General features: G+C 39.4%; 1 protein-coding gene across 1 annotated transcript in view; it reads right to left on the reverse strand.

Annotated features, from left to right (window-relative positions):
- Nucleotides 1–23,065, reverse strand: part of CELSR2 (cadherin EGF LAG seven-pass G-type receptor 2) — a 107,390-nt gene that overhangs the window by 19,237 nt on the left and 65,088 nt on the right. Inside the window, exons 6-20 of the mRNA XM_070941444.1 lie at nt 17,996–18,153; nt 17,064–17,227; nt 16,683–16,808; nt 13,793–13,959; nt 13,178–13,363; nt 12,609–12,722; nt 11,328–11,502; nt 10,094–10,235; nt 9,420–9,540; nt 8,759–8,942; nt 7,648–7,749; nt 6,966–7,060; nt 4,521–4,730; nt 3,531–3,714; nt 295–438 (exon numbers count right to left, since the gene is read on the reverse strand). Coding sequence (XP_070797545.1) covers nt 295–438; nt 3,531–3,714; nt 4,521–4,730; nt 6,966–7,060; nt 7,648–7,749; nt 8,759–8,942; nt 9,420–9,540; nt 10,094–10,235; nt 11,328–11,502; nt 12,609–12,722; nt 13,178–13,363; nt 13,793–13,959; nt 16,683–16,808; nt 17,064–17,227; nt 17,996–18,153 — 2,272 coding nt within the window. The remainder of the gene's footprint in view (nt 1–294; nt 439–3,530; nt 3,715–4,520; nt 4,731–6,965; nt 7,061–7,647; nt 7,750–8,758; nt 8,943–9,419; nt 9,541–10,093; nt 10,236–11,327; nt 11,503–12,608; nt 12,723–13,177; nt 13,364–13,792; nt 13,960–16,682; nt 16,809–17,063; nt 17,228–17,995; nt 18,154–23,065) is intronic.

The raw sequence follows: 23,065 nt of genomic DNA on the forward strand, positions 1-23,065 counted from the left end.
GTCACTTAAGAGTTTGGGAAGTGTCATATAATAAGATTTCAGGAAAAGGCCAATTGGTTAAAGAAAAGATCTAATCAGCCCAACCTTGTGCATTTTGACATAGTCAAGGTATTATAAATGATATGTATATGTAATAATGCTTCTTCTACTGCTCATGCCCCAGATAAAAGAGCCTGGGCAGTAAAAAACAAAACAAAACTGGTTGTATTGCCAAAGAGGGATTGTATCAATTAATTGCTCTTCCTCGTCTCTTTTACAATACCAGGAATTTTCACCCCCATGCCCAAAACTCACGTTTGCCTTCTGGAGCCTTGAATACACTTTCAGGCAGAATGACAGTAGTTTCTATGTCGGCTGGTTTCTCACCACGGAGTGTCTCGTAGTGGGGCAGTTTGGCACCAGCAAAGTTCATTTTCTCTAGCCTCACCACCGAAATAACTGCCAATGTAAGACACAGATAGATAAAGACCCACATACATCAAGCCAACTGAATGGTAGTGTCCAGTTGGATTTTTTACTTATAACTCTTTCACTCAGACTTGGATGTTCTTGAGTGGGCATTTATGTCCCTTTCTTTTATCTCCACATACTGTCATAAATCCTAACTATATGTCCAGACCAAAGCAACAGACAAACACATTAAGTTTCAAATCATCTCATAATGGCAAAAATTATTTCCAGAATATGCCCACTCATTATCAATTGGTATAATGAAATATTTTTGCACAAAGCAGGGAAGGACACTCATAATAACTAATAATTTTGTTGTTGCTACTGCTGCTTAATTACTATGTTAAATAAATTTGTGGAAGAATCACAAAGTTACATTATGTAATGCCACACCAGTATACCCTAGTGATATTCCTGGAGGTGCTATGTTTGACAGTAAAGCTAACACGGACTTACAACCCACTTATGCTCATTTAGCCATGCTAAGTATCATTCTGAATGAGGGGAATCACTGCCCCATATTCTAGAACAGGGCTGTCAAACTCAAGGCCTGGGGACCAGATGCAGCCCGTGGGTGCTTAGATCTGGCCCACAGGGCCACCCTGGAAACAGCAAAGGACCGGCCCACAGTGCGTCTGCCAGTGAAAATGGAGCTTGGGAGCCCCTTTTTGCTGGCAGAGCACTCGGGCCTCCACAGGTGCCCCCGACATGAGTGACGTCGAGCTGGCACACCCACCCCGGCCACACCCTCCCCAGCCCCTCAAAGTCAAACACAACTCTTATGCGGCCCTCAATGAAATTGAGTTTGACATCCTTGTTCTAGACAGTAATTAACTAACTAACTAACTAACTAACTAACTAACTAACTAACTAAATAAATAAATAAATAAATAAATAAATAAATAAATAAATAAATAAATAAATAAATAATTTTATTTCTATACCGCCCTTCTCCCGAAGGACTCAGGGCGGTGTACAGCCTATTTAAAAACACAAAAACACAACAACAATTTAAAATTTAAAATCATTAAATAATTAGGCTCCAATTAAAATCCCAGAAATTTAAAATACCCCAATTTAAAACGTTATGTTAATAGCCCTGCCTGGCGGAACAACAGGGTCTTCAGAGCGCAGCGAAACACCCGGAGGTCGGAAATCTTTCGTATTTCGGGGGGCAGTTCATTCCACAGGGCTGGGGCTCCCACAGAGAAGGCCCTCCCCCTGGGTGTCGCCAGCCGACATAACTTGGCTGATGGCACCCGGAGGAGACCCTCTCTGTGGGAGCGGACTGGTCGGTGGGAGGCTATTGGTGGCAGAAGTAATAAAATTTAAGAAACCTCATTTCAGCTCCCTATCATTAATTTGCAGGTAATATTCTAGGTGTATCTTGGATTTATTGGACTTTTATGGGGATACTATAAGAAAAGAGCTATTATGCCCATTTTAAAAACATGATAGTTCAATATCATGTTTGATATTTAGTTAAATAATTAATTTAAATCCTTTTGATAAATAAATTTGTATTTCTACCACAATTTCTTAATCAAAGTAACTTTTAGAGCAAATTATTGTTTATTATTCAAATATAAGGACTTATAGAAACTGGTAGCAAGCATCATTTTAAAAGAAATAGCCTCTTACTCCCAAATTTACAAGAGAATACTTTTTCCAAGATGAAGCCTGCCACAAAACACACATGGGTGCTTCAGCTGTATATAATCACAAAATACCTCTTTCATTGAATTGATTGGAATCTCATTGTCCAGCTTGGAAACAGCCACTCACTTAACATCTTTCCAGTTTAACCCCAAGACTTCTTGAGGAGAGGAATGGTCCAAGGTACCTACTTGTGGCTTGACCATTAGTGATCCCTCTACCAAAGCACCTGGTTGTGATTCTGAAAGAAGTGCCTCTGCCCTGTATCAATGCAGATGGAAAGATTCCCCTTGTTGGGATTGAGGTGCTGATATGCTAAGTGATATGCATATTGTGCAAGATTGTCCACAACATGCATTATTTGATTCCTTAGAAGATCTGAATGAAGTGACATCAGGAGAGATTGCCTGGATAGCTAAATTGGACATCCAGTTTTGAGGTCACTGCCCTAACCCCATAGAAGTGTTACTATAATTATGGGATATATGAAGTAAGCTTCTCTTCTGTCATGTTTTCATCAAACACTAAATAATAATAATCAAGTCTTTCATTTATCATTGTTGTTATTCAGATGCAGATTAATCTACTGTAAGTACAGTGGTACCTTGGTATTCATCCTTAAATTGGTCCTGGGAGGAGTGATGAGTACCAAAAATGATGTGTACCAAACAAATTTTTCCCATTAGAAATAATGTAATGAGTCACAAGGCAGCTGAGACCAACAAGTTCTAGCTTGTGCGTTGAGTACAAAACAAATGATGAGTACCGGGGAAAAAAATTCATGTCAAAATGTGTTGAGTATCAAATTTGATGAGTTTCAAAGCAGTTGAGTACCGAGTACCAAGGTATTCAACTGCTTTAAAACTCATCAAATTTGGTACTCAACACATTTTGACATGAATTTTGAGAACCAACGTACTCAACTGTATAATTATCTAAAATGCATAGAATTGAGCAACTACTATTTTGCTGGCTTAGGCCCGGGGTACTTGCAGGACCATCTCCAGCCGTTCTCCCATCGTCCTGTGCGCTCTCACAGAGTCGGCCTCCTCAGGGTGCCATCGGCCAAACAATGTCGGCTGACGACCCCCAGAGGGAGGGCATTCTCTGTGGGAGCCCCGACTCTCTGGAATGGATTGCCCACCGAGCTCAGGACAGCCCCCGACCTTCTTTCCTTCCGTCGCGAGCTGAAGATGTGGCTCTTCCGCCAATTAAACTGATCCGTTTGGGGGTACACTGGTATAATTTTAAATCGTTTTTTAATTGGGTTACTGATTTTAATTTGATATTGTATTGTGATTTGTATTGAAGTTGTCATTTTGTAAGCCGCCTTGAGTCCCTAGGGAGAAAGGCGGCATATAAATCGCAATAAATAAAATAAATAAATAAATAATTAGGAGACCTTATTATTATTATTCTCTCACCAATGTTGGGTGTGATAATGGTAAATGGGTTCAAGTACGTCTTGCGCATGTTCTGGGCCAGAGTGCTTGCATAGTCCTCAAAGTGCCTGAGCAGCTGTGCTGTGCCACCTTCTGTCTGTTGGATCAGTTCCCAATGATGCTTGTTGCTGTTGTCCAGTAAAGCACTGCCTACCTTAAGCAAATTCTGTAGGACACAAAAAAGAATATGAGACAGCTAGGAGTAGCTTCTGATAACAAATCTAAAGTAACAGCTTGCTTCAAGGAGCAAGACTGGTATCTAGAAAGGCCAAAAAAGTTACAGGAATCAATGGCAAAAGAATATTCATTGCTGGTATTTCTTGCAGGAAACATTTGTTTACAATATGTGTGTGCCTTTTAACAAACCACATTTATTAAGAAAAGAATATTCACTGGAGAACTAACTTGGGCTTTGGATTCATATAGATTATGCTGTAGCATTTATTTTTATTGATTTTATTTCTATTTAAAACACCTGTAAATAAAATTTTAATCATTTAGGATGAAGCCTAATTTGCCAGTTGTCATTCCTTCCACAATGCTCAACTGAGCTAAACAGATCTGTTCCTCCCTTAAGCTATCAGTGAAAGCACCAAATAATTTGCTTCTCTTAAAACTCATGGCCCACAGGCCAGATGCGACACGCCCTGGCCATGTCCACTCCCGGTTTAGCAAAGAGGGGAAAAGTTGTGATACATCACGTGATGGCAATGTGACGATGCAAGTTTAACACCGCTTTCTTAAGAGGTGCAACAGAATATCTGCCACTTCTCTTCCAATAAGCCATGTAGTGCTCCACATATTCCCATGCTGTAAAGAGTAGACCAAGTGACCAACCTAGTATCATCAGATCAAATCAGCATCTGGTATCATCAAAGAAACCCTGGTTTTCAAACTTGCTTGCTTGCTTAAAAAAGGGTGTGCTGCTCGCAAGAGTTTTTATTTCATATAAACCTAAGCCGATGGGCTTACCTCAGTGAAGTGAACATCCTGGGTAGCAGCCAAGCCAAAGCCTTCTTGGTTGCTTTCATGCTTCAAAAGTTGAGCTAAGAGCTGAAAAGCCACTTTGACATCACTGCCAAAGAAATTCTCGGTGTTTTGTGTAGCATTGCGAAGCTGGAGAGCTACCCGCTGAGACTGCTCTGTATCCAAAAATGATTCATTCCGCAGCAATTTTTCTGCCTGTTCCATAGGAAAGATTAAGATATTTTGCAAAGGCGCTTCAACAAAACAAGGTAAATTAACCAAACATAGATTCTACTGGACAATTTTTTTCAGAAGTTTTGCTTTCTGAAATTTTTTTGGTGATAATGATAGACCCCTTCAAATTGAACACAAATATAATTTCAGAATGACTATCACGTAGGAATTTTGAGAAATATTTTTAATTTCTCTTTTAATTATTATGTTTTTAATTGCATAATATTTCCGACATGCTGCATGAGTTCAACAGGGCTAAAAAAATTGCTGCTGATTTTCATTAGTAGTCAGTGTCTGATGCTACTTGTGGCAATGTCCAAGAGTTGTCAGTCAGCATTGATGGATTCCAGTTGCCCTGGTACCATTTTTCCATTGTGGCAATATCTTGTGAAACCTTTTGCTACATTCATTATTGATAGATTTTCAGGATAGAAGCCCAAGTGTGAATGCAGAAAACGAATCTTCAGTGACATGTTGCACTTCATAATCTTATATGTTGTAAGAAACTTGTCAACCAACTGAATGTAGTTTGATGCTCTATAGTTGCCAAGAAAATTCTCAATTACAACCTTGAATGCTTTCCAGGTGATTTTCTCTAGCTCTATTAACGGTCATTGGTGATGTATCTGATCTGTAGACCAACAAAAACCTTGGCTAACCTTCCTTAACCTTGGCATCAGTTATTCTTGAAAACATCTTTTGAAATAACAAAAACCCTCACCTTCCTTGTTCATTGCTTTCACATATGCTTTCATTAGTCTGGGTTTTATGTGAAGTGGAGAAAAAAATATATCTGTCAGGTCCACAGGTAGTTTGTGTGCTATGCTTTACTGTCCTGGAATCAAATTAATTTGGAAAGCCATTTCTTTTTAATGTAATGAGACTCTCTTCCACAGCTGTCCCATTCACATACGTAACAAGAGTACTTGGTACATCTGAGCTGCATTCCAAGCAGCAAAGCCAGTACTTTAGATTTCCACAGATATTCCAGGTGTACTGAATATGCTTCAACAACAGTTCCATGTTTTTGTATGTTTCTTTCATCTGTGCAGCATAGCCAACAGGTACTGAAGGATGTACATTGCCATTGTTTAAAAAAATATTTCTATAAAACGGTACACGATAGGTTAAATTACAGGCTGTTTTCATGATTAGCAGGCCAAAAATCTATACTCAAAAGTGCTCAGGAAGCAAAATCTTTGTTGTTCAGTGTCTTGATAGCTCAATTGCAGCTTTTGTCTTATCACAGCTTTGCTAAGATATAGTCAGAAACTGAACCAAAGCTTATCCTAAGCTATTTCAATCAAAATGCTCTAGTACTGAATGTAATACTCATCACAGAATTTAATACTCTGAAAATCTCTTTCTTCAAGTTATAGTCCCAGAGCTAAAAAAATAACCTGAAAATGTGAGGATTATACCAGCTGAAGGAGCCAGAAATGAAAATGATGGAAGTCTTATCAATTACAGGCAGAACTGACAGTACTTAAAGAAAAGCAAGTCGTGAAGAGATAGCTTGTTTAAGCAATCTCCCCACTCTGTGAGGAGGAAAGAAAGGGTGGGGGGAGGAAAATGGGCCAGGCACAGGACAAGGTATACTAACTGATTATAATGGTAAACATGTGACTGACAAAGAAAGAGAGAGAAACACTGTGAAAGTTGTAAAAGTGTGCCTGGCCACAAAGTTGTTGTTTTTTTTAGCACCAATGTAACTTCAAATGTAACTTTAAACCTTCTAAGAGTCTCTTGGTAGAGAGATGAGTGGCATACAAATCTAATGAATAAAAAATGGTTAATGCATGAGGCAGTTGGTAAACTATGTCTCCTTGCACTTCTTTGTTAAAAGACAATTCATATTGCCATTCCATTTATCAATCCAGACAATAAGAGGAAGTGGTCCTGAGAAAGCTGCTGTCCTTCTATTTTTACCATAATACAGGCTTAGTCTCCACAAGTTCCTTGTGAAATATCTTACTAAGAGAGTCAACATCTTCTCCCTGGCTTATAGCCAAGAAATGGTAATCGGCAGGATTGGGGATTCTATGAATGAAACCAACTGGAATGAGGACAAAGAGCTGTATCGAACAGTCATTGCTTTTGAGAATGTTGGTGAAATAAAAATAAACTATTTGCATTCATTCATACATATAGAAAAGAGTAAATCCATAGATTCCTGGCTTTGCTCTAGACCAGGAAAAATGAAAGAAAAATACTTACAAAATCCTTGAGAACAGCAAAAGTCAGAGAGGTACAGTTGAAAAGATTGGGTGCCAGCCAGCCCTTGTGTTCATCACAGTGCCGTACAGCAGTCCCTGTGGAGCAAAAAGAGAGGAGAGGGGATCATTTGTGTGACAATGTGAAAGTTAGCTCACAAAATGCCACAAAATATTAGCTTGCTCAGTTTCCTTCCTTCCTTCCTTCCTTCCTTCCTTCCTTCCTTCCTTCCTTCCTTCCTTCCTTCCTTCCTTCCTTCCTTCCTTCCTTCCTGATTGAAACATTTGTCTTTTAAACACATTTCAGAGAGAGAAGAATGGGATTGTGCTTGTATTTTCCTTTTAATAATGTGGAATATTCCTTTCCGGACACAAATCAGATTGCCATGATGCTAAGAGGAAAGTATGGCTGACACAAAATGTGGTCCAAGCAGAGAGAAAAACTCTGCAACATACATTGTAATGTTTACTCCATATCAGAGTTTTTTTTTTAAAAAAAAAATGATGAAGGTTAGAAAACCATAGGATGCCTATTTGAGGAAGACTATTTCTTTGGCCACCTATAACAAGTCATAAAGAAAGTATGATAACTAAAGAAGCCTTTATCTGGAAGCATTCAAAGACTATTTAATAATTCAATTGATTACTATATGTACACGACTGCATCCTTAAATATATTTCATTACCTACAGATCCCCGAGGGCAAGGTGCAGCTGCAGGTAAACCAAAGCGGGTGCGTGGCCACCAAATATCAGCTTCAATGGCACGTGGGCAACTATCGTAATTCACTGCAAGAAAAACCGTTAAGGAGTCTGTGTGTAGTAATTTGCTCTATGCAAACTCAGTGCGCTCTTTTCAGTAAGCATGTTTAAAAGGGAAGGTAATCAAGGTTTAATATTTTTACAAATACTTGCTTTGGAAATAAACTGCATACAGAAAACAAAGGGCAAGAATGCACTCTGGTCATATAGAAAACAACACTCCACCTCCAAGTAATCCAATGTGTATGAATCACATGAATCAATGCGATAGTTGTATTGTATTATCCCCTTTAATTGCTGGGAGCTGTTTAGTTCAGAAAATTGGTGAGCAAAAGTAAAAGGGCATGATAAAGCACTTTTCTTCAAATCAAGCTTGACTTTGTTTTCTCTTCACTTCATAGACATGTCCATGTAGACCAAAGGTGTGAAACTCAATTTCATTGAAGGCTGCATTAGGGTTGTGTTTGATCTCAGGGGGCCGGAATGGTTATGGCGAGTGGGTGTGGCCTGCTCGATGTCACTCATGTCGGGGGGGGTGTGGCGGTCTGAGCACTCTGCCAGCAGAAAAGGGTTCCCAAGCGGACTCCGCATGCAGCCCTCCCAAGCTCCATTTTCCCTGGTAGATGATTGCAGGAGGCTGTCGCAACCAGAAATGGAGCTCGGGAGCCCATTTTCAGTGGCAGAGGCACCACAGGCCGGTCCCTCACTGTTTCCAGGGTGGCCCCGCAGACCAGATCTAAGCACCCCATGGGCCAGATGCAGCCCGCAGGCCTTGAGTTTGACACCCTTGATGTAGACTTTTTCAGAACTAGCACAAAGGTGGTCTGCGATTGCTTTCTTCCAAGATTTCTTTACCGTCCCCCCCCCCTCAATCTTGCCTATTACTAGGGTTTCCTGGTGGCCTACCATTCAAATCCCAGTCAACTTTAACCCTACACCATTCTTTGAGATCAGCTAAGGTTGTAATCGCAGTACACAAATTGGATCCAATCCAAAGTGATTCAGCTGTGCTTCCTGCCTAAGGAGTATTTCTAACCTTCACAGCCACTGATGGTAACTTCTGCAAAAGGATTGTCACAGCGGTCACAGCGGCGTCCAATGACACCTGGCTTGCAGGAACACTGCCCAGTCTCAGCTTCACAGGTGCGAGATAATGAGCCGGTATGGTAGCAGTCACAGAGGAAACATGTGGCACTATCTGCTGGACGGTAGTGATTGTCCTGTAGAATCAAATAATATTCAGACATTTTTAAAAATATTGTTAAAACAAATCTTAACTAAGGCTGTTGAACCATTATTTATTTAATTTTTACCTCATCAAACTCCTTAATCTGAAGATGACTCACATAAAATCACAAAATGCATAAAAGCAAACAAATAAACTAACTGGTATAATAAATACCATAATTATTGGTCTGGGAAACAGCAAATCAATAGTTGGAAAAAAGCAAAATACTTTGTATACACAAAGATACCCACATTTTTGTCTGGTGTGTCATAACTTTCCTTAGTAGGCAAATTCATTTGTTAAAACCCACGCCAAATGTTTAATAGCCAAGCTATTAAAACAATGAGTAACAATAAAATATTAATACAGAAACAGAAACCATTTGATCAATCATTCCGCATCCTCTTTGATGATTCAACACCAGATTGTACGTTTCTACCCTTAACTATATAAATAATCCAAAGCTCACCTTGCAGTGGCATTCTCCATTAGTTTTGTTGCAATCGGGGTCAAATCCTTTATCAACATCACAGTTGCAGGGGCCACATATAGGATGCCCCCACCATCCCCGCGGACAAGGCTGGGCTAACCTAACAATGAAAACATGAGGCCTGTTGTAAGCATCTTTCAAATACAGTAGAAGAGTATAGTAACTTCTTCATTACAAATTATGGTTTTGCCTTTTCTAAGATCTTCATTCCTTTGCACATGAAGACTGTCATAATTTACAAGCTTTCAGTAAAGAGACAATATCTAAAGAGATGTTGGGATGTTTTATTTCGGATTTCCACAAGTTTGCTATATTGATGTGTATGGTAAATCACATTATTTGAAGTAATCTCCTTGGTTGGCATGCACATATATATCAATCACGGTATGTTAATTACATACAGCATCCACACTGTATATGCAAGCCAATGTCACTGCATTCATGCCTCTCCCATACATGAACGAATGTTACACACTTTTAGGATGACCTTTTATTTGCACATATATACCGAGATGCAAATGCCTAAGATCTCTATTAATAGCTGCAATATGCATCCAGCACTTCCACATTTCAATTCTACAAATACTGAAAAAGTACAAACCCACACTTACGGGCACATCACAACAAATGTAAGTGAACTTTCTCAGACTCACTTGTTCTCGCAGTATGGCCCGAAGTAGCTGTCAGGACACTCACAGGTGTAGCCATGGGATGAGCTGGGTTTGCGGACACAAATGGCTTGATGCTCACAGGGGTTAAAGGTACAGACATTGGAACAGCTGTCTCCATAGTAACCTGGGCATCACAGGAAGAATTCTGGGTATATCTCTGGCAATAATCTCCAACCTGAGACTAAATGATAGCCTGGCCAAGCAGGAAATTCTGGGATAATCATTCTCCAATCACAACTGAGCTAAAGGCTGCGTGTAGGAGGGGTGGCTTGAAAGATAAAAATGACATGGCACCTATCCTGTCTGACGCAAATGAAGTCCTGCTCTGTTATAGAGAACTTTGTGCTTACTCAACCACCTACTTGTATCTTAACTTTTTAATAAAACAATGAAAACCTGAAACAGGCTAATATTAGATATATGCATATATATGTACATATATGTATGTACATATACGTATACATATACGTACGTATATGTATATCTACACAATCCCTAGCAAGAATATTGCCTTCTGGCCCAACCTCAGTCTTAAGTATTGAATAATGAAATAAAAATTGTTTATTTCTGGTAGTTGTTATGTTTTGTATAGTATCCTAATCAGGTGCAATGTCTAAGTATTACCACTGTGAATTATGTAAATATAGTTCATGTTATTTCAATAATTATGCTAAGATAACAATCTTCATTTTGCTGTATATTAGTTATTTAATTAAGGAAACTGTCAAAAACAAACTACATAGGATTAAAGCAAACAGCACAGAAAGTCCATATATATTGTAAAAATGAACTACCGTAAGAAAAAACAGTCAAAACACAGTAAATTTATAACGTTTCTTTCCATCAAATCAGGATGAATCGGAATAAATTATTGAAGCTTTGTATCAGAGTTTTAATAGTACTATTTCAATAGTACTCTGAGTCAGCTATTACACAACTAAAAATAATGCTTTGAGTACAATGCAAATATTATTTACAACAGTTAAGCCCACTACATATCATACATGGCAAATACTTGGTGCCCTCCAGATATGTTGGACTATAGTCACCTAAATCTTAGACAGCATTAGAACTATTTTAGAGGATTTTTTAAAAAATATATGCATACATTGAATTTATATGGCAGCCCATCTTGTGGTACGCAATTCTAGGCCACCTAAGAACCATAATATGGAGGCTTCTTCACCATTATCATCGCACTGTCCCTTCCACTGACCTGGATCACAACTGCATGAATAACTATCCCAATCATCATTGCAGTAGCTATTAAGAGGACAAGGATTGGAGTCACAAGGGTCGGGGATACTGCAGCCATGCTCCACATTCACTTTCTCAGCCTGGTTTACATTCAGGGTGACAGCATTGCCTGAGGTGTCTCCCATCCTTACACCCTGGAGGATCCAAGCAAAAAAACCCCAAAAACACAAGGAAGGAGAAGATCAGCTCTTAGATAACATATATTACTCTTCTGCACATTCATTTCTTGCTTCTGATTCTCAGTGAACCTATGAACTCAGTGAACTATGAACTGAGAAATTTAGTGAACACAATTTACAGCCTATTTATACCAACCGCCTTTTAGGAACCCAAAAAGCAAAATGTAAATATCTTTAAATAAATAAGCCAACTATGAGATCTGCAGCCCCTAGATGGTGCTGTATTACTTAAAAATAAACACAGTTGATACTTGACAGATCTGCACAAATACAGTTTGTTCCAGCATTCATTGAATTTAAGATGCTCAGTCCCCATTCATAAACGGGAAATACGGAGCCAGCATGACTATTAAGTGAAAAAAAATGCTGTTATAGACTTGTGAATTGTATGCTACAGGTAGTCCTTGATTTACAACAGTTTGTTTAGTGTTCGTTCAAAACTGAAAAAGGTGAGTTTTGACCTTCACATTTACAACCATTGCAACATCCCCGTGTCACGTGATCAAAATTCAGATGTTGGCAACTGACTCGTTGGCACTCTCTTGGGGTCATGTCATAACCTTTTGTGACCTTCTGACAAGCAATGTCAATGGGGAAACCATTATTAATATGTATAGTTATACTGACACAGACACATACTCCACAACAATCTCTCCCAGTTACGTAATTTCTTAAGGATGTCAGTTACGCTATTTGCTTAAGAGTGATGTGGTCCAATCAATTGGGCCTACCTTTCCTAAAACATATGTCTATATAAAAAGCACCAAAGAAAGAAGAGTTGAAAGAAGTAGTGGAGCCTGCACCTGATGGGTCAATCATGATATGGCCCATTGGCCCAATAACATCCAGAAAGGGGCATCAACGGTAGTGGGTTCCACTTACCTTTGCTACCGATTCGGAACTGTGACCATGCGCACAGCGCTTCAACCACAGAGCATCCGTGATGATGTCTGGGCGGATGGGCCGAGCCTCCTGCCGCCATCACTACCGGTTCGCCTGAACCAGTGCGAACCAGTAGAAACCCACCACTGGCCATCAAGGCTTGTTCTTCACCCACTCACCTGCATGCAGCCACGGAATCCATGCTGCAGGTTTCCCTTCTCCCCCAGTATAGCACCGATACTCAAATTCCGCATTTTTAGTCCACGAAGTTCACTACTAATATTGGCCATCACCTGGAGGATAGACAGGCAAAGCAAACATCATTTTTCCTTAATTTCTTGATGAGCCCACAGTACTTATTTGTATAATACAGATCAGATGTTACAAACCATCAGGACAGTGGTGAAAACCAAGAAGAGGTGGGCTGGAATAAAATATTAAGATAGCTGTAGCTTAATACTGATGAATTTTATAGAATTAACTAATTATAAATCAAAATCTATAGAAAAAGAGTCTAAGTGTAAGGATAGTCAAAGAGATTAGTGATAAAGTGTATTAGACTACTAGGAATCAATTTAGATCCATCCCATTTAGATCCATCCCATAGATAGCTTTAGTTCTCCTGGACTAAATTATGCTACAAGTGTTACATTCAAGCTTTAGGAAATATACAGAATGATGCTCCATAAATGCCAAATGATTCAGCCATTAGTTGACCATTGATATTGAGTTCTAGTGCTCACTGTACCTGGTGCAAACCATAATCAAAAGCCATTATGGCCAACCACTGGGCTTCTGGATTGTCCCAGCTGCTATGCAGCTCCAATTGTAGGTGATGCCAGTCACCATCATTCACTTTCACCTGGTGTAGCCTCAATGCTGAAATTTGGCTGTTGGCTCGGTACACGGTCATCAGCACTGTACCTTCATTTAACTGAGCAAAGAAATAAGAACAGAATGAGTTTAGTTTTGAGCCACATTTTCACTGCAGAAGGCACTACCCATCTCTGTCTGTTAAATCCCCCCATCTAGAATCCAGAAAGTACACAGTTCCATACCTGCCCTTAAGAGGTACATGGAGACAATAACTCCCTTTGTGGTTTGCTGCCACTGCAACTGGAATGGGAGGCCTCTGGGAGAAAACTAGACCCTTCTCCACATTTTAAAATCCCCCCACCAATCCTCTGAAATGGTGCTCCAGAATATACATATTCTATCAATAAATGTTGGTGGGATATTTTTCAAAATGCTAGGAGGCTGCACCTAGTCCATGGGCCACAAGGTGCCCTGTTGTGTTGTAACACAAAGTGGTTTTCTCTAGGCCACTAATCTGCAAGACAATAGTAAAGAGTTGCCCACTCACCCAAAGAGTTATGGTAGAATGTTGCCCCGCTGCAGCACGGAGGAGGACACCGTTGCTCTGCCTGGTACGAAACATAAGTCCAATATGCCATGGAAGCGTGATGATCAATGCCAAATTACTCCAGATCACCATACTGTTGCCCAAGAAACGCTGAGGACTTGCCATGTCTTCACAGAGAAAAAAAAGGAGTTCAACAAGTGTATAAAATTGTGTGTGTGTGTGTGTGTGTGTGTGTGTGTGTGTTGGACTATTCTTATATACTCATATTTTTTAAAACAGTGTTCCTTCAGCATTTTGGGCTTAAAGTGTTCAACAATTCCACCCAAGTTCTAATCAATGATCTGATGATTTTTAAAAAAAAAAAAAATCCTTAAAAAGTAAGTACCATATGGAGAAGCAGGAGAGAATTTTGTATTGTAGTCCTGTATTAGATTGGGGAGTTTGTGGGGGTCCATTCTTTCTCCCAATTTTCTTGCTGTACAAATGAATATAGGAGGGGCCATACCCACCCCTTGCATAGGCTGGAGATACAAAATGAATGTGTTTGAACCCATTCCAATAGAAGGGCCTTCTGGTAACTACAATTTCATATTCATATTGTAATCTCTGGCAACTATATAGAATTGGCTTGCCATTGCCTTCTACAGTGTTACATATTTGTACACACATCACAAAAAGAGAGGGAAAACATTTTTTAATATCCTTTTTGTAGTGTTGTTATATAAGATTCCAGAAGAGGTAAAATGGTTTACTCCATTTCTGCTGGATTGCTAAAGCCTACTATATTGGTTTCTTGATTGCTGAAAATGTGAGAACCAATAAACCCACTTTATAATTATCAACTTTTCTAGTCATTAACATGTGGAAGGATGTTGACAAGGAGGTGAGGACCCAATTACAAAAAAATTCCTAGGGGAAATGGATTATGCAGATCCCTTCTAGTCAGAATTCAGACTCAGGCATGGAAAAGAAATGACACTTCTTCCTTAAAAGATGAGCTATTTTGGAAATCTGGATGGGTGGAGTGTACTGTTCTTGGCTCTATTAAATCTTTCAGTGGCATTCAACAATATAAAGCATAGCACTCTTTTGGAAAAGAAGAAGGGTATGACAGAGAATGAAGTGGCTGGATGGAGTTACTGAAGCAGTCAGCGTGAGCTTAAATGGACTCTGGGAGGACAGGAAGACCTGGAGGAATGTTGTCCATGGGGTCGCGATGGGTCGGACACGACTTTGCGACTAACAACACTCTTTTGGACTGCTTGCAAGGCCTATAGTTTCACTCCTATCTAAGCAAATGGTTTTAGTGGACTATTATAAAGGCATAGTATTCAAACCCTTGGTTGCTCTAATGTGTGGTACCCCTGAGCTTTGTGCTCTCCCTGTATTATTTAACATTTATATGAAAACTTGGGAGAGGTCATCCACTGGCTTAAATGGGGTGTTACCCACATGTGTTCAACGATCAGTTATATGTCACCCTACATATTCCAAGGAAGTCTTGAACCTGGGCTACTAAACCCTGGATGGAGCAAGACACACTAAGATTAAGCATTAGCTGATGGAGTTGTTTTAGTTAATCTTAGTTAATATTTAGTTAATATTTAGTTAATAACTACCTAGACAATATAGAAACATTGATTCCAAGGTTTACTTTTAATGGGGTTTAGTTCCCTCCCAAAGAAATGGTTTGTGATTAGGGAACCTTCTGAATTTGTGGTTCCTGTTCAAATAAGAGGCAGAAGCCATGGTCAAAGATTTGAGCTTTGCCTAGCTCTGTCTAGTATCCTAGTTATGATCCTACCTGGATCAGGATATCCTTACAATGGAACCACGGTCCCTGATCACCACTTGCATTCTATGCAGAATTGCCTTTAGAGGTGGCTCAGAAGCTGCAACTTCTGAAGTTGCAGAAGATACAGAATGAAGTGGCCAGATTGGTGTCAAGACTACCCAATGCTGCAGAATAATAATAATGCATTGACTGTTATTAAGCTTATAGGTCCAATTTACAAGTGTTAATTATCCCCTGTAAATCTCTACATGTGTAGCATCAGGATACATTAGGCACTTTCTTGTCAGAATTGATTCTGCCCATCCTGTCCAAATATCAAGAAAGGCTTCCATTAAGAGTACTCTTAATTTCCCTTATAAAGTGCAGCAATATATATGAGACAACAGTTTTCTTTGTGGTTGCCTCCAGAGTTTGGATCATGTTTTATGTGGAGGTATACTTGGCATTTTCCTTTCTCTCCCCCATTCCACAGGGCACTTAAAAGATCATTTCATTCCATTGTGGTGCTGTTCTGATTGAATCTGGGCAAGCATGTTTCTTCTTCTTCTTCTTTTTTCACTCCTTGTTATAACCAACCAGATATATGGGAGCTACCATCCTAAATAAGGGCTTGAACCACTGCTTCTCTACCCCTGCCATTTTTGCTAACTTATATTGGATGATATAACCACTTTAGAAGAATGAATATTTAAGAGAATCATATTCTGCAGCTAAGTAAGTAACAGCTGTTTTGTTAACTTAGATCTCCAGGCATTTGCAAGAATGGATCAGCACATCCTCTCTATATATATTTTATTGGACTGGAAAGAGAGAGAGAGAGGGAGGGGGAGGGAGGGAGGGAGAGGGTGGGAGAGACAGAGAGAGAGAGAGAGAGAGAGAGAGAGAGAGAGAGAGAGAGAGAGAGAGAGAGAGAGAGAGAGAGAGAAGAGTTTCTAGGACATTAGCATTCCCACCTTTTCTTCTATTTCTTCTAATAATTAGAATAATATATTTTCTATGGAGCTAGGAAAGGTGTGACTTCCTGATATAGTTCCTGGCAATTAGCACATATGTCATTCCTAAAAAGCACCTTCTTTAGCAGCTTCCATCTTTTACCTTGTTTGCAGTCCTTGCCTCCAAAACCCAGGGGGCATTCACAGGTGAAAGTATTCCACTGGTTGACACAAGTTCCACCATTATGGCATGTGTTGCTATCACAAAAATTCTTCTTGGCAGAACAGCCTGAAAGGAGAACATAACAATGCACTGGGAAGGCTAGTAATAGAAGATTCTCCAGGGATTAGGAAAGTGTTTGCTGAATTTGCTACTGAGTAATGAGGAGCTAAGTCATGAATGAAAGTCATTCCTATGGATGTGTTTTACTGCAGACAATAGCTAGGGCCTGCTGTGGTGTTCCCAATAGGTGGTTGTCAATTTCCACCCACAGAAACTCCACCATTTGCGTAAACTATCAATTCCCCCCTGAATTCATCATACCAGGCAAAGTTCCATTATTTGCAATGAAGTCAGCCAGGTCTATATCTTGATTATCGATCAGGAAGTCTCTCATGCAACCTATAAAATGCCGGTTCCGTACTGGGAAACTCTCAGGAAGGTCAGGAATGCCACCCAGTAACAAAGGACCTGTCAAATCCAAGGATCTGTAAAGTCAAATTAGAGTTACTCAAGAGAAAAACATGATCAAGGAAAAAAAAATCTGCTTGAGAAAGTTGTTCTGACCTAAACAGATACTAAGCTGTCATCAATCACACATTATATTAAAAGAGTAGACATGTGACCTCAGAGTCACTATGAATCCAATTTATAGTTAGAGGTTTATAGTAAAAATTTGAGATTTTAGCAAATCACTATGTATGTAAAAGTGCAGCAGCAGAAGTTAGCAGGGAAGACTAAGGAATATATCATCACCATCTCAAATGTCCTGCCCTGAGTATAGCCTTCACTTCTCAGAATTTTCAGCAATAGCCAAATTGATTGGTATTTGGAAGTTGACGTCTGTTCATTCATCCAGAAGGCACTCGGGTTAAGGGAGACTAACGTAACAGCCGAATAGTATTTATAAAATAGAAATAATGTATTTTGGAACATACAGTAGTATTAGTTCTCATTATGGTTACAGGTTTATGTACTGTATAGGCATCCATGCAACGTGTCAAATTACTAGCTTCCTATCTCCATGAATTAAAGCAGATGACCAATAAAATCTATAGTACTTCACATTCTCATATAGGGTGAAGTTGAGCCAGGGAAATTAATAAAGTTAATTATAGCCCCACGGCTTATCTTTCTCACAGCCATTTCCCCACTGAATAACTCCTGTAAAGTCAATCTGCTTTCACCCATCTCTATTCTATACTTATGATTACAAGCTCATCAGGTGAACTTAATAGTGCTTGTAAAATTCTCACTTCTTTGTGCCTGATTGTGTCCCTTGAGCTGAACAGGAATAGTTTCCTAGAATAGAGCCAAATTTCAAGGCCACTGAAGTGTCACAGTCATCTACTGTCACCACAGCTACTTTCTCATCTGAAGGCCCCTGTGGAATTCCAGACGTCCCCACGACAGGCTGCGAAAAGAAAGCAGAATTCTGTTATAAAACTTCAGGGCAGCCAATTAATGGTTACGACAGAAAATATTGATAGGGAGGTGCAGAATACTGACCAAAACCTACTGAACAATGCAAATGCTCTCATACAGCTGCTCCCAAATTAGGATGAATCTAGTAAAAAGGCCCATTTCTAATTTGCACTTTGCATACTCTCTTTGCACCCCTCTACATTTGACTCCAGATGCACCATGATAAATTGGCTTATTTCAAGATGTTGGTTTTTTTATTCCACACTTGTTTGTCTGAACCTGGAGCAAAGTTAACCTTTTTCCTGTGAAATGATAGGGCCTGTGAACAATTTGGTTTTCTACTGACTTTGCTCTTCTTTAACAACACCTGTCAGCTCCTGGCCATAATTAAGTATTTCTCAGCATCCATTTCCTTAACTATTCTAAGAAAGGAATTTAAACAACCCTATCAGGCAACTCAATCTAAATCCTTCTGTTCACTTCCTAGTCAATATCACAATATGAGAAAAAGAAAATAGCTTTCCTCTGCTTGTATAATTTCTAAAGGAGTTCTTAACACTTGTAGTCAGTTTCACAATCACTGCAAAAAATATCCTGACTAGGTTTTCTGTTTAAATAAACAACATGAGTGGAACTGAAGTGAGCCCTTAGTCTCTCTCCCATCAAACACATGAAAACCCACAAACATACCTGTAGAAGGTATAAACCACAAATCACAATTAGGGTTGGCTCTATTGTGACAAATATCAAGTTGCAAAGATGCTACCATGCCACCAGTAGCTACGTGTATAATGAAGAGTCTATATCCCCCAAATAGCTGGAAAATACTCTCCCACAAAATGCAATTACAGAAATAGGCAAAGCACCACTGAAAAGGGAGGAGGGGAACCAGATAATAACTTCTTTTAAGTAACCTTATCGCCATAGTTTGCATTATTTTTTCCATTTTTTTCCTTACCAAAACCAAATTCAGAAACAAGGAACATACCCAACTGCTGTCTAATGTTAAAATAGGTTGTGCTGGTTTTCACCTTAGAAACATCTCCAGTTACATTAAGAGCCCTCAAAGCAATTCACACTATTGTTTTGCAAAATGCCTATTGAACTGTCAGACTATGTAGAACAACTTAAAGGTGTGCATTTTGTCTTATTAAATAAAAATAAAATCTTGTTATCTAGCATTCTCCCCACTTATACTTTTCATTTTATACACTGCTGGAGGGACAGAATATCTCACAAAGAGACTCTTGACAAGGTGCCTGTTTAGGAAAATGTGAACAGATAAGCATCTACAAAATCAGGAAAAGAGTAATCATGACTTAACCAGAGGTATCTGGTTTGGAAAACCGGTGAACAAATGAATGTGTCAGATTAAAAATCTATTCGTATTTTTTTTCTTTTTCCTTTCTGAAGACAGTTACTAAAGCATATAGAAAAATTCAAATTAACTCCATTTGCGGCCGTCATTTTGAGAGTTGGAGGTCACTCTTTGTTCTTGCTGTGGATTTTTTTTACTGCTGCTTTTGATCTTTTTTTCCCCCTTCAGGTATAAAATGTTGATCTTGCTTATGAGAATACAATCTACATTTCAGATGGTAATTTAATTATATATCTCTTTAAAATATGCTACAAATTCTCAGGCTTCTTTTCAGAAATGCATTTAAAAAAAAAACCCTCCACAAGGCATCCGTTTGCCATTTAACTAACACAGTGTGAGCTTTACTTCTGGACTCTCTCTCTCTCTCACCCTTTTGTGTTCATCCATCATGGGGCTGGCCTATCCTCCACATTCCTTGTCCCTTGCACGGGAAACCCATGGGTCACCAGTGGCAGTGTTGTTGTGTGAAGGCCTTGACTACAGTAGCTGAAGAAGGATTCGAAGGCCTGGCTCAGGAAACAGGCCAGTTCCAGACAAAGGGAGCGAAGACAGCTACGGGGGTGGGGGTAGGGGGGGTGCCCACAGCAGCAGGTCACAGCACAGCACCAAGGGACTGGCAGGCAGCCCAAATCTTCTCTCTGCCTTTGAGTCACTCCTTCTCTCCAAACATGCAAAGCAAAATGGGAGAGCGGAGAGGGAGGAACTGATCTTAAGCTTCAGAGCACAGCCCCCACACTTCAGCCCCAGGCAGATCCAAGCAAACTCCTCAGAGTTGGAGCTAAGTCTAAATTTGCCTCAGATCAAATACAAGCTGTGGGGTGGCTTTTGCAAATGGCAGGCACATGGCAAAACAGAGACTTCGGTCAAAAAAATCTACAGGAGCAGGATTAGAAGAAGACTGCAGCTGCCGATCTCCCTTTCGTGCAAGCAATAGAAGCAACAGACGCTCCTGCTTTCAAACTCCAGGTACACATACCTATTTTTGGATAGCTGACACTCAGAGACAAGTTCCACAATACAAAAGGCAGCATATGTTTTCCCCTCTGTTTTGCCCAGAGGCAGTTCTTGTTTGCCACAGGTTATTAAACATGAGGCTTTACTTCTCTGGGATAAGATTACAGTATTTTGGAATTACTGTAGCCTGAAAGATTTGTGAGTCTGGTAAACCGAACTTCTCCATTCTGTCATTCAAACATTTTAATTGTATAGTGAGGGGTCCTCAGCTAACCCACTGTGACAAGTGACAAAGGAGGTCTCTCTCTTTTTTCTACAAATCATTATTCCCAACCTCCTCCACATCTGGAGGACATCAGACTGGTGAAAGTGCTTGATATCTGACCACAGAGAAAAAAAAAAAACTCATGGAAAGTAAAAGCAATCAGAAGATTGCTTTGATTACAGAGGACTCCAGGAAACCCAATAAAAAAAACAACCCAAAAAAACAGGAGCTATAAGTATGAACTTCAATTTCATACAAACTTTTATTGGGTTGTAGAAATACCAGGTAAACCATGAAAACAAACAATGGCTGCACCATGGCCTTTTGCTCCTATGGTTGAGGAATGCAGTTTAACAAATGATAAATGCAAATGTGGGCATTTTAGAAAAACACAGTTATTGCCACAAATGAGTATCTAAACCAAGGATGGGCAACTATAGCACCTTTATGATCTATGGACTTCCTGATCCAGGAATTCTGGGTGTTGAAGTCTATAGGTCGTAAAGGTGCCATACTGTAGTTGCCTACCCCTGTAGGTAGAGGAAGAAAGTTCCCATTATCATCAAAATAAACGTTCCTGTTCATACATATAGCAGCACCAAGACCACACACACACACACACACACACACACACACACACACACACACACGAGTAATCATCGTTAGAATTGTAAGGGGAAATGGTGCATTGGGAGTTCCTTTTTAACCTGCCAAAAAAACAGCCAACTGAAAGTTACTAGAGATGTTTCTTTTTCAGGAGATCTCCAGTCTTTATGAAGCCAAAGTCTTCACATAATATGTCCAAAGTATGATCATTTGAGCCTGGTCATCTGTGCCTTGAGTTAGAATTCTAGGTTTTGTTTAATTATTTTGTTTAATTATTATTGTACATTTTCTTGGCTAGCCTGGGCATTCTCAGGAGTCTTATCCAATACTGAAGTTAAAAAGCTATTTTTTCTATTTTGCTTCTTCAAAGTCCAACTTTTGCTTCCCTAGAGCACCATAGGGAGACCATTGCCTGCGCAATTCTAGTATTTATAAGTATACAAACATCATGGCATTTGAAAATATTTATTGAATATTGGTTCCTTTACTGTTGATAACTGAACTCCAAAGGCAGAAACTAACCAATATCTTCATTGTCAGGTTGATTACGTGAACCTGCTGTCATGAGTTTGGTCTTCTGTATTTTTAATCTTAGTCCCATTTTTTTCCATCATGCACCTTCACTTTCGTTATGAGAGCTTGCTGATTCTTTGCCACTTCACTTAACCAGAGTAGCATCACCAGCAGAGCATAGGTCATTAATGTTTCTTCCTCTAATTTTAAAACCCTGCTCATCTTCATCCAATCCACCTATCCCCAATATATATTCTCCACATAAATTGAATAAGGGGAGAGGATAAAGCCTTGTCTCAGTCCTTTGCTAACTAGAGCCAGTGTGTTTTGCCATCTTCTGTCCATACTATGGTTTTCTGACCTGTGTATAGATTTTACATGAATGCAACTATGTATTCAAGGATTCCAATTTTTCTAAACATATTCCAGATACGTTTAGAAAATAAATGTAACTAACGTTTATTAACTAAAACCAAAACCAATACTTGGATATACGGTATCTTTCAGCTACAAGCCACAACAAAAACAACAGGGACTGGCATATGGACAGCAATATGTTTTCTGCAGATTTGCAAAAGGGAGGGGAGCACTTTAACCAAGCTATAGGGAAGACCTCATAATCTCCTTTAATTGTATCCTAGTAGGATCATACTTTACTGTTTTTTATCCTTCCATAATGTAGTGTTAGTATGTCTTATCTGTCTGCCAGTTCATGAATATTCTGCATTTTAGGTTTAGAAGGGGGTGATTTCGTTTTCTAGCAAAAGTCCCTGAATCCTTCAATTCTTTTCACTGGCTAGAGGAAAACAGGAGTGAATTTTTCTACAGCTTAGTATTTTTTGTTCCCATAAGTGCGTATATATGCACAGAAACACACACAATCTCTCATTAAATTTTATTAGATGTACCAATAAGCCTCAAGGCAATGCCTAGGAGGACACGGAGCAAGTGTACCGAGAGGTGTTCTTTTGATCCACTTACTGACACAAGAGAATAGAGAAACTGAAAGCCAAGGTTAGCCACAGGTATGCAATGAGCTATCGCACTCTTTCGTTATAGGAATCGTTGGTGGAAATAGCACATTTTGCCCTAATTGGAAAGCTTTCTGCTCATTACAAAGAAAGGGGAAAAAGAGCTTCACTTCCTGTGTGTCCTAGCTTCCAAAGCTATGATAAAGAGACAAGG

The sequence above is a fragment of the Pituophis catenifer genome, unplaced genomic scaffold (assembly GCF_029215685.1).
Source record: "Pituophis catenifer annectens isolate HBS135680 unplaced genomic scaffold, rPitCat1.0.hap2 SCAF_3, whole genome shotgun sequence".
In the NCBI taxonomy this organism is placed as follows: domain Eukaryota; kingdom Metazoa; phylum Chordata; class Lepidosauria; order Squamata; family Colubridae; genus Pituophis; species Pituophis catenifer.